The 11,336-nt window shown below is 36.2% G+C and overlaps 1 protein-coding gene across 1 annotated transcript in view; it reads right to left on the reverse strand.

The window, feature by feature from the left end:
• Window positions 1–792: 792 nt before the first annotated feature.
• treh (trehalase (brush-border membrane glycoprotein)) overlaps window positions 793–11,336 on the reverse strand; it is a 16,785-nt gene continuing 6,241 nt past the window's right edge. Inside the window, exons 2-15 of the mRNA XM_008426435.2 lie at window positions 11,084–11,184; window positions 10,851–10,998; window positions 9,968–10,055; window positions 9,612–9,712; window positions 9,431–9,523; window positions 8,419–8,535; window positions 8,200–8,322; window positions 7,215–7,264; window positions 6,173–6,373; window positions 5,477–5,694; window positions 3,526–3,637; window positions 2,804–2,916; window positions 2,671–2,724; window positions 793–1,166 (exon numbers count right to left, since the gene is read on the reverse strand). Of these exons, the coding sequence (XP_008424657.1) occupies window positions 1,029–1,166; window positions 2,671–2,724; window positions 2,804–2,916; window positions 3,526–3,637; window positions 5,477–5,694; window positions 6,173–6,373; window positions 7,215–7,264; window positions 8,200–8,322; window positions 8,419–8,535; window positions 9,431–9,523; window positions 9,612–9,712; window positions 9,968–10,055; window positions 10,851–10,998; window positions 11,084–11,184 (1,657 nt within the window). The 3' untranslated portion in view covers window positions 793–1,028. The remainder of the gene's footprint in view (window positions 1,167–2,670; window positions 2,725–2,803; window positions 2,917–3,525; window positions 3,638–5,476; window positions 5,695–6,172; window positions 6,374–7,214; window positions 7,265–8,199; window positions 8,323–8,418; window positions 8,536–9,430; window positions 9,524–9,611; window positions 9,713–9,967; window positions 10,056–10,850; window positions 10,999–11,083; window positions 11,185–11,336) is intronic.

Raw genomic sequence — 11,336 nt, forward strand, 5'->3', positions numbered from 1 at the left:
TCGACCTTTAAAAACACAATATTCACATATTTTAATGCCACAGTTATCCAGCATTTCATTCTTGTATGCTGGTGCTGATGGAACCGAATGGGAAAGTATTTTTTACATAACTTTTTGCAGTTTGATTTCATTTACTTTTTTAATCATAACAATGACGATATTACAAAAGAGAACGAGAAGATAGAAAAATCTTTTTTTTCTCAGAATAGGAATCATTTAGATTGTTCATGCAGACAAATCTAGTCTTAAAACTCAAATCTAAGAAATGGATTTGTGACAAGCTTCCAGCGTAGATAAACAGCCTGTTTACCAATCTCATAACAAGAAGGAGACAGTAATGGGATTATAACTTGTCGGCATATTAACCAGATGCTAACAACATAACTGACATGCACCTAAGAATATATTGGTTTCGACATGGATGGACACAGAATTAGAAATTTGAGAAAAAAGTCAAAATTCTAAGATTAAAGTCAAACTTTTGAAGCTAAAACTTAGAGTTCTAAGAAAATGTGAGATTTCTGGGGGGAAAAAAGTCAAAATTCTGAGATTAAAATTAGAATTTTTGGAAAAAAGTTACAATTTTGAGATTAAAATCAGAATTCTGAGATTGAAGTCAGAAAGTTTGTGATAAAACTCTGAACTATTGGGAGGCCAAAATCAGAATTCTGAGAAAATGTCAATTCTGAGGGGAAAAAAAGAATAATCTAAATAAAAAAAATTTTCTGCAGTGGCCTTTATCCTCTTCCATAAAATAAATACAATAACTGAATCAGTTGGATAAATATTTTTAATCTGTTTTATGTCTGAGCTTCAGTGGCACAAAAATATTAAATCTTCTCATGAACCCAAATATTATTCACCAATTAACAGTAATTATATTAAGTTGCTGCAGCCATTTCTGCAGTAAAAACACCCTCGTTAGTCTCTTTACTCCGTGGACGAGGCGTGGAGGAGGAAGTGTGAGTCAAAACATGAATGCTAAAATAAAATCCAAGCCTCAGCCGGGTTCTTCTGACACCTCCGATTCACCGGAGCATGAGAGCGACGGAGGCGACCAGAGGCAGCAGGAGGTCAGAGCGCACACGGCCGCCTCCCGAGGTGAGCGTCGCCCCATACTGATCCAGGAGCTGCAGGGCCACGCCATTGGTCCACCCAAAGCCCAGCTGCAGCAGGAGGAGAGGAGGGATGAGGGGAGAGACGCAGCAGCAGCAGCGTTAGTGCTGCTTCTATTTTTATAAAGAGCATCAGACAGGCAGCCAGAGACGTGCTGCTCAGTCACAAACGCCTCAAACGCGACTTGTTTTCATTAACTAGCTACAAGGAAAAGAAGATGGCGTCACGTTTAGTTATTATTGAATATTTCAGAATATTATAAAGACCTGGATCAGCACACATGTTGCCAGGGCCTTGATTTTTGAGAAAGAAAAACAAAACGATGGCATTGGTCAATGACAAATTCTAAATTGCAGCCATTTTTCAAAATGGCCACTATGGTTGTCATGGAGAATATGTTTCTGTACTAAATTTGAATACCTATAACTGAGCCCATATAAATCATATTTACTGATCAATTTACATTTTTCAAGATGGCCACCATTGTTGGCATGGAAAATGTAGTTTAGCACTAAATTTGCCATCATAATTGGGCACCAAATTAGCAATTATTATAATTAAAAAAATCTTCAAGATGGCCACCATGGTTGTTATGGAAAATATATTTTTGCACTAAATTTACCAATATTTATCACAAATTAATACTAATGATGCCCAATACCCAATTGGGCCCATAAACTTGACTTTTATTTTTTCAAAATGGCCACCATGGTTGTCATGGAAAATTTGCTGTAACAGATGCCCAATTGTGCCATAAAATAATAAAAAGTGCCCGGAAAATAAATAATACCGCCCCTTTAAGTAAAATAATGAACTTAAATCCAACCTCAGGTCTAACTCTTCAAAGTAAGACCTTCTCTTCAGTGTTTCCTAGTTCACTGACGTTTCCAGTCATTTGTTTCTGCATTGCAGCCTGGCAGTCATTTTGTTCTGGACTTAATTTTTCTTATTAATGATCCACTTTGTACAAATATTCAGCTGTCAGACGATTAGACTCCTGTTTGTCTTTTGAAAACTTTGAAAGAGAAACGTTCATGGTCGATTTAAAACTCATATAGCTGCAAAACAAGTCCAAACCATCACACCTCCACCACCGTGCTTCACAGTTGGTATGTGGTACTGAGCATTGAAGCCAGGAGATATGTGATGATAATAATAATAATAATAATAATAATAATAATAATAATAATAATAATAATAATAATAATAATAATAATGACATTTTTGGGACACTCAAAGACGAGATTGTCCCAAAAGCTGCAATTCTTCCCCACCTTTCCCACCACACTTCGTCCTTCCACTCAATTTTCTGTTAAAATGTTTTGATTTTACAACCAGCTTCTTCAGGAATGATGTTTTATGGCTTCCCTTCCTCTCAGAGTGTTTTCTAAACATCTGTCCTGTCAGCCATCTTCCCTGTTTTTGTGTTTTATTGGATTTTTATTTGAGTTATTTTCCTTCCCTTCCACCTTTATGCACTGCTTATGCACTGGATCAATTCATAAAACTCAAGTAAAATTCACCGAATTGTTGGAGACATAAAGAGGGAGTCACCTGAACTTCGTACTCTCCACCTCCGCCTGGTTTTCCGTCTCCATTCACGTCGTACTGTTGGGGCGGAGACGAATGTTACACGGTGCGTCATCTGAGCGCGATCTGAGCTCTGAAGCAGCACAAACACACTCACCTTTTCAAACATGGCTTCGTATTCCTGATAGGCCAGCCAGTTCGTTTTGATCCAGCGCTGCGCCAGATCAAACGCCAGCTTCTTTCCCTCCTCTGAAGACAGTTTGGACAAACCTGGAAAAGCAAAATCTCTCCTTTTTTAACATAAAACACTCAAATATTTTACCTTAATTCCTGTTTTATTTTACAACAATGTAGCACAAAAAACCTCAGAATACACGACAGCAGGAGAGATTTAGTTTTTTATGGCTCAGTGGTGCATTTTTTTTTATTTTTCTGATCCAATCTGTTACCTGATTTCAATGCAGGTGAGCATGTATTTCACTTCATGAACACCAAACTGAAAGGAAAAAATCCCCCGAAGCAAGAAGAAAATAGAGAGAGCTGCTACACAGACTCCATCAGAGCATCACTGAGGAAGATGCCAGATAAAAAAAATATGACAGGAAACGATCCCTCCAGCTGTGTGTCTGATGTGAATGTAATAAACACCTTTAAATGGAAACCAAGTCTGATGAATCGAGACCTAAAAGTGGGAGGTTTGGTCGTATTTCTACTAAAAATAGCGACAAATGAGCTTAAATATTCATTTTCCAGATTTTTTTTTAGTACAAATCCAAAAAGAAAATGAGTCACATAATCTGAATTTGCTTCATGAAGTCCTCCCATGGTTTCAGGAAGTTGTTGTTTTTATTTAGTTTTATATTTTTTTGTGCTTCCCACCTTCGATGAGCATGTGCTGCAGAGGCGGCCAGGCGTTGGGATAGTCCCACTGCTGCCCAGAGTCCCTCAGTGACGTCGGCACGCCGTTGGGGAAGTCCAGAGCGCCGCTCGCCTGTGCAGGAAGAAAACCAGAAGCGAAAAAGCGTTGCGGTGCGACAGTGCCATCTGCTGGCGCAACCGGGAATCGCCCAGAAAGAAACAGTTGCACTTTCCAACCTGCAAAAAAATCTACAAACTTCTGATTTTAGTGTGAAAAAGCTGAGATCCAAATAGATGTTAAGGGTTAATGTGACCTTTAACCTCCATAAAAATAAAACCTGAACTCCTCTAATGAGGATTTTTCTTCTTAAAACTTAATGATCAGCTTCTCATTTTCACATATCAAGATTATGAATGTTATGAATGTACTGACTGGATCCATTAACAAACAATTAAAATATTAATAAATAGTTTTGTCTGCATTGAATAAACACTTCTTAACATTTAATAACACTGAACATCTCAGGATTTCACCATTTTGTGATTGTTTTGCAATCAAAGTTACTGATCTGTGGAGAAATTTTCCAATATTTGCACTTAAGTAAGACAGTAAATGGCTAATAAAAGACCATAAAAATAAACCAGTTTCTATATCTTTCTGGGATTATATTTTTAGTCATATTTGCTGGAAATATGTTTAGTTATTGCAGAAAAAATAGTTCATAACTAAAAAGTTTTGAGATTCTGCACAGATGTAATTCTGTTAATTGTTTCCATTTTGCCACAACTCTGAGAATCGCTCATCTTTTCTGGGACTGCTCTTATGTTAAAATGTTGTGGAAAGATAATTTTTAATTTCTAAAAAGAAAATTGAAAACAGACACACCGTTTAACTTTAAGACTATATTATGTGGTTTGTCCTGTTTGAACACTCCATAAAAGCAAAATTTGGTATAAACCTGTAAATTTATCAAGCTAAAACCAAATCTTAATGCATTTTTTCCTATTTATGTTCATATTTGTATTTTCTAAAGTACTGTACTAATATAACAGCTTTAAAGTCTCAATTTATGCTGAATTTCTAACAAAATCTGCCAAAAATGTTGTATTTTTCCTTTTTGTGGTTGTAATTTTTGCTCTCTTGCTACTTACTTTCATTCCATTCTTCTAATTTGATGCACATATTTTGTCTAAATTAAGTAAATAATAATTTAAAAAGACCGAGGCAGCAGTGAAGTAGAAGTGAGAAATACTGCCCCCTACAGGTGGGAGTTAGCGGTCATTTAAACCCAATGTTTACACCTGAGGAAAATTTGTAATAAACACACACAATTTTTAATTTTGTTGTGCTTTCTTCCAGTGTCATAAAAAATTATGCTTATGATTAAAGAATTAGCGCGAAAAACATCAAGAATATGTTTATTTTACGTGAATTTTGGCAATTGAAAGTAAAAGTTGCTGCCAAAAAAAAAACTGCTCAAGTGAGGAAGAGTAAAAGAATATTTGGTAAAAATTTACTCAAGAACTGATCAAATTATCAATCATTTGATATTTAAAAATTACATCATCAGATGGACTAAAATATAGAGTTAAGTGGAAATTTTGATATTTGGTAAAACGAAAACAATTCATGAAAGTAACAAAAAATAATAAAATCAGGCAAAAAAAATATTTCCAAATTAGTTTCTTTCAATAAAAATCTCATGAAACTTTAACAGAAACTGCAGGTGTGTCTGTGTTTAAAACACGTTTGTTTTTCATTCAGTGCGTAGAAAATCCTGAAATTTTACTCAAGTAAGAGTAGAAATACTCCATAATAAAAGTATATCGTAGTAAAAAAAATACTTGTACAAGTAGATTTTTCTCCAAAAGGTAAAACCCAACTCTGAATATGATGAAAGCTTTGCTTCGTTTTTATCCGCCAGCGAAAAAAAAAGTTTTTAATGTTTGACTGCAGAGTGAAGCGTCCCACCTTGAGGTACTGCAGCGCCTTCTCCCCCAGGTCGGGCTGGGAGAAGCACTGGGCCCAGACGGGCGCCAGGTTGGACGCGTAGAAGGCAAAATGTCTGGAGTTGGTCAGCAGGTTGTAGTCGAACCAGGCTCCCCTCTCTGCGTCCCACAGCAGCGCCTCCATCGCCTGCATCCTGCGCGCCGCCGCTCGCTCGTACAGAGCAGCCGACTCGTTGTTACCTGTCCAAGAACGGCAGCGTCACCATTCTGAGATTGTTTTTGTTCTTTGGGGAATTTTTTTAGAAAAAAAAAAAAGAAAATTTCCAAGCTTGAAAAGCCATAAATTTGGTTAGTAAGAAAAGTAGAAATTAAAAATTAGTCTCTGAAATTTCTGATTTTGAAAATTAACTTGAAAAAAACAACAAAAAAAACTCCCACATACTGAGATTTAAATTGGAAAATTTCTAGAAAGAAATTAGGAAATTTTGAGTTTCAAAAGTCGAAAATGTTCAACTTTTGTTCTTCATTCAGTGAAGTTACTGACACTGAGTAGAAAATCCAGACATTTTTCTCCAGCAAAACTAAAAAGTAAATCATACTAAAATATTCTTAAAAGTACTTTTTTTTTTTTTTTTTCAAAAAATTACTCAAGTAAATGTAACTGTCTTTATGTAACACCAGCTGAAAGCTCAGTGGAGGTCAGAGGTCAGCATCTCACCCAGCAGCCGGTGGAAAGAGGCCAGGAGTCTCTCGTTGCGGCACAGCAGGGCGTTGAGGTCGACGGGGAGGATCTGGCTGGTCCGCGTGTCTCTGAGCGTCCCGTCGTTCTGGCCGCTGGCGTTTATAAACCAGCGGGACGTGAAGTCCCAGCCGGACTCGGCGCCGGCCTTCAGATCCATGTACAGCTGCTGCCTGAGCTCTGCAGAGAGAGAGAGAGTGATGGAGAGGGAGAGAGAGGCGGGAAACGTTCACACATCCAGCATGAGTTTACTACACAGGCATCGTTTCGCTGCTACAGGGAAATTACAACCAGGCCGTTTTAGAGAGAAAGACGCAACAGGAAGAGGAAATTTCAAACAAAAAAATTCAGAAAGTTTCAGATTAATCCCTGAATTTTTTTTAGAAAAAACAAGGGAACAGAATAGGTGAAAATTCGGTAGAAAAATATAAGACATTTTTAGATTAATCTCACAACATGTCACAAAGAAATATCAGAGTTTGAAATTATCTGCAATAAAAAAAACTCTGAAATTTTGACATAAATCTCAGAATTTTTTTACAAAAGAAAAAAAAACAGAATTTCTGAACTCCAAACTTGCTAAAAACAAAACTCATTTCTAGAAAAAGTTGTTCTTGACAATTTTTGACTTTCAAACTTTTGTTTTTTTCTAGAAAATTTCTGAGATTAATATCAAAATTTTAGTTTTTTCAAACAAATGTTTGACTTTTCAGACTCAGAAATGTCCAGGTTTATTCTGGAAATCTTCCGAGGCTGGCATTGTTGTTTAAAGTACATTTTAGACTTTTGGAGTTCAGACATTTTCTATTTTTTTTTCTAGAAAATTTATTAAATAAAAGTAAAAAAAATTCTGAGTTTTTTTCTGAGAATTTTCCTCACTTTTTTCTATTTACCTACAGTTATAATAAACTGTTAGAGTGGAGAAATGAAAGGTAGGTTTACCTCTGTTCTGCAATTTAAGTACAAAACGCAAAAATGTCTCTTCTGAGGAAGAGGAATAATAATTTTAATAATTTATTACCATCGGAGAGTCCGTCGACTAATTCCAGATCGTCTGTGTACGATTCAGGCCTGGAAGCAAAAACAAATGAACGTGGGTAAAGATGCAGATAATTTTGTTTTTTAACTTTACTGCTTAAAATCCGGAAGATCAAAGTTTTTCTTTAGTTTAACTTTTCTAAGTCAATCTGTGGGAAGTTTCTGAGTTATTTTGTTGCAAATTTTCGACATTTCAAACTCAGAGATTTCCATATTTTTCAGGAACATTTCTGAGATTAATCTAAAAAGAAATTTCCGTTTTCCTCAGAAAGGAACATTCTGAGCTGCAAAAATAAAAAAAATTGCAAGAAAAATTTACACTTTTCATATTTAACTCATAAATGTTCTATTTTTTTCCAGTAAGTATTTTCTCACAAGCTCAGATATTTCCATCTCTTTTTGGAAAATTTCTGAGATTAATCTCAATATTTCTGGGGGTTTTTTGTTGTTGTTTCTTTTAGTAAAATTTCAACTGTTCAAACTCAGAAATTTTCTTATTTTTACCAAACATTTCTGTGATTAACCTCAAACTTTGAGCATAATACAATTTTGTGACTTTTCAAACTTAAAAATTTCCTAATTTTTTCTAGAAAATGTCTGAGATTTACGATTTCTACTTTTTCAACCAATTTTTTTTACTTTTCAAACAGGCATTTTCTCTTTTTATGAAATATTTCTGACATTAATCTCAAAATTAAAAACAATTCAAGCAAATGTTCCACTTTTCAAACTTAGAAATTCCCTTTATTCTTTCTGAAATTTTCTGAGATTAATCTAAAAATTTCTGAGTTTGTGGCAGACATTTCCTCCTCTTTCTGATGCCAATAAATCGCTGTAAGCTGTTTTTATTAATACAATCATATTTAAGTAAACAAATGCTATTTTATAGTTTCTATTTATGTACCTGGAGTCTAGAGAGCCACATAAAAAAATCTTTGGCAGAAGTTTGAAATTAGTTCCTGCGTTACCTGGGCAGGTCCGCCTCCACGTTGAACCGGTTCAGAACGTGTTCCGACCCAGTTGCCGTCACAGTTATTGAACGGTTCTGCATCCAGAACCGGTACTCCGTCTCCAGAGTCGGTAGAGCTGCGCTAAAAATCAACGGGAGGGGACATGTAAGTGGAGAGTAGCCTCAAATGTGACGGCGCCATTTTGCTTTTAGTAATGGCTTCCTGTAGAAAAATCACCGGAGGAATTGCTGGTTGCCGGTTGCTCCGTAGTAGCTCTCCACCATCAGCGGCAGGAAGGGGGGCTGGCTGCGCTGCTCGTAGTAAACCCGCCCGCCGTTGGGAACGAACCCGTATCTGTGGGACAATCACAAGAAATTTACTATTCTATTAAACCTTAAAAATGTCTCTGGATCAGGGGTCGACTTAACCGAATATCTTCAGTCTTTGACATTTTTTATATTTATTTAATACATTTTTTACGGCTATATTCTAAGAAAAATAAATGAACGAAATTACGAGAATAAAGTTGAAATAATAATAGGAAAAGTTGTACTGTGAGAATGAAGTTGTAAAGAAATGACGGATGGAAGTCAGATTTTTCCGTCGTCTTTTATAAAATATCACAGCACAAGAAAGTAGAGCCAAATAAAAAAGTATATTAAAATATATGAAAGTAAATGCAAAACAGTACAAGAATAAATTCGTGATATTACGAGAATAAAGTCAAAATAATACTAAGAAAGTAACAATATGGGAGTAGGTTCATAATATTTCGAATATTTATTATTGTTATTTTCTTTGTGTGAGAGGAGAGTCCTGATTGGCTGTTGTAATTACTCCGTTGTATTTTAATAGAAGATGAGGAAAAAAATCTGACGGTCATCCTCTATCTTGACAGATTATCACACACGCAGACAGTTTCAAATTTACACACAGAGATTATTAAACCAATTAATACAAGTCTGCCAACTTCTAAACACATCAATTAGTGAAATTTTACCTGAGTTCGGCTTGATGATGAAGAGATGTGGGTTATCTGTTCAGCTTGTTGAATAAAAAGTAAACAAAATAAAAATAAAAATGGAATTAAGTTAAAAACTGATGGGTAAAAATAGAGTATGGCGGGATGTTTGTCCAAATGTTAGTTAAAATGACGGGAAAACAAGAAAACAAAAAAACAAGCTAGCGCAACCTAAACTCAGGCGAACCCCGTTGCCATGGAAACCAAACTTCCGGCGTTCTTTAATACCTTTCGACCAAGAAGAGGAAGTTCTGAATCATGCCGTATGCCGTTTCCGTCATCTCCGACAGAATGAGCCCGTTGATGACCCAATAGGAGTCCCTGTTGGATGTGAGGGGAGCGTCCTGATTGGCTGATGAGGTCAGAACGGTCAAATTGACGGCAGTGATTGGTCAAACTGCTGGCTCACCAGTAGTAGAGCTCCCTGAAGCGGCCCCCCGGAACCACGACCGGATGTGGGCTGAAAATCTGAGAGTAGAGCTCCGGATGGTCTTTGACACTGGTTTGCATCTGGAGGAGAGATTTGTTGTCTTGAATAATCCCTCATTTCTTTAGATCTGTTGCATGTGGAGTCCATCACGGTATTTATCGGGATTAAAACGATTAATCCCAATTAAATACATTTTGGGATAAAATGTGGAAGAGGTAAATCGGATTAAACACTTTTGCAGGTTCCTGCGTGTGAAAACGTGCTAACCTCGCTAAAGCGCGTTTACTATGGGTGAAACTGTAATTCATCTGGGTGAAGAAGCTGGAAATCGTCACCTTTCTGCCCAGAGATTTCCACAGGCCGTGAATCTGCTCCGCCCACAGCCGCAGCTTCTCGTCTGCGATTCCACTCAGGAACCGCGGCCTGCCACAGAAAGACACCTGTTAACTGCTACAAAATACACAGATCTGTACGGAAGACAATTAGAGTCACTGTAAAAAAAAAAAAAGAAAAAAGAATTCAGACAGAATTCAGAATTTTTCCTAAGAATTCTATTTTGTTTTCCTCAACATTCTGACTTTCTTTTTCTTAGAACTCAATTTTTGTTTTACAGAATTCTGATTTCCCCCCAAAGTTCTGATTTGAATTTTGACTTTTTCAAAAAAATGACTTTTTTTCTTAGAATTATTTTTTTTCTCAGAATTCAGTTTTTTTCCCCCTCAAAATTCTGATTTAATCTCAGAATTCTAATTTTTTAAACTTTTGACTTTTCATCTCTAAATTCTGACTTTTGTCTTAGAATGTATTTTTTAAAATTTATTTTAATTTAAAATTGTGATTTTAAATCTCAAAATTCTGCTTTTAGTCGCAGAATTCAGAATTTTATTCTCAGAATTTTGACTACAATCACAGAATTCTGACATTTTTGTCTCAGAATCAGAATTGTTTAAATTGTTAATGCTCTATCAGTCAAATCTAGCAGGTAAATTTGGAACAGGAAATGGTGCATATATACACATGAACAAAACAACTATGTGATTATTTTCATATACGAACAACATAATTGGCATACACCTAGGAATGTTTGGCTTATTTATTCAGATTTTGATATAGTTGTCAAAGAATTTGAATTCTGAAATTAAAGTATTTTATTGAAACGTTTTTAGTTTTTGGCCCTAATTCTGTTCCGTAGACCTGAGTGGAACAGCTTGAACTCACTTGTCCTGCCAGTCGGTCGGAGTCCACGGCTCAAACTCCGTCCCCGGTTTGTCAAAGTTTGCCCCCAGGAACTCCTCAAGCTTCGTTTTCGGGATACTGGAGTTCGGCCACTCGTTTAAGAGCGTTTGAAAAGCTGCCAAAACTTCACCTGTGGAAGATTTTTTTTTAAAAAAAAGAAGTAGTAGAAAAGCAGGAATCATGGATGTATAATCAAAACATTTTTATGGACTCACCAGGAGGCAACTTCAGCTTCATGTCTACAAAGTGTTTGTCATCGTTGAACAGCTTTGCTTCCTGCATGTGATGCAGGACGGGGCCTGAGCAGTAGATTTCACTGAAACAAGGAGGTGAAACCATTAAGAAACTCCAACTGGAACATACTAAACCCGAGTGGGACAATAAATAAGCAAACCGGGTTAAAAGGTTGACGTAATAAATTTAAATAAAATTGCTAAAACTTTCTATTTCAAGCTGATTTTCTGGAAA

This window comes from Poecilia reticulata, linkage group LG13 (genome assembly GCF_000633615.1).
Source record: "Poecilia reticulata strain Guanapo linkage group LG13, Guppy_female_1.0+MT, whole genome shotgun sequence".
In the NCBI taxonomy this organism is placed as follows: domain Eukaryota; kingdom Metazoa; phylum Chordata; class Actinopteri; order Cyprinodontiformes; family Poeciliidae; genus Poecilia; species Poecilia reticulata.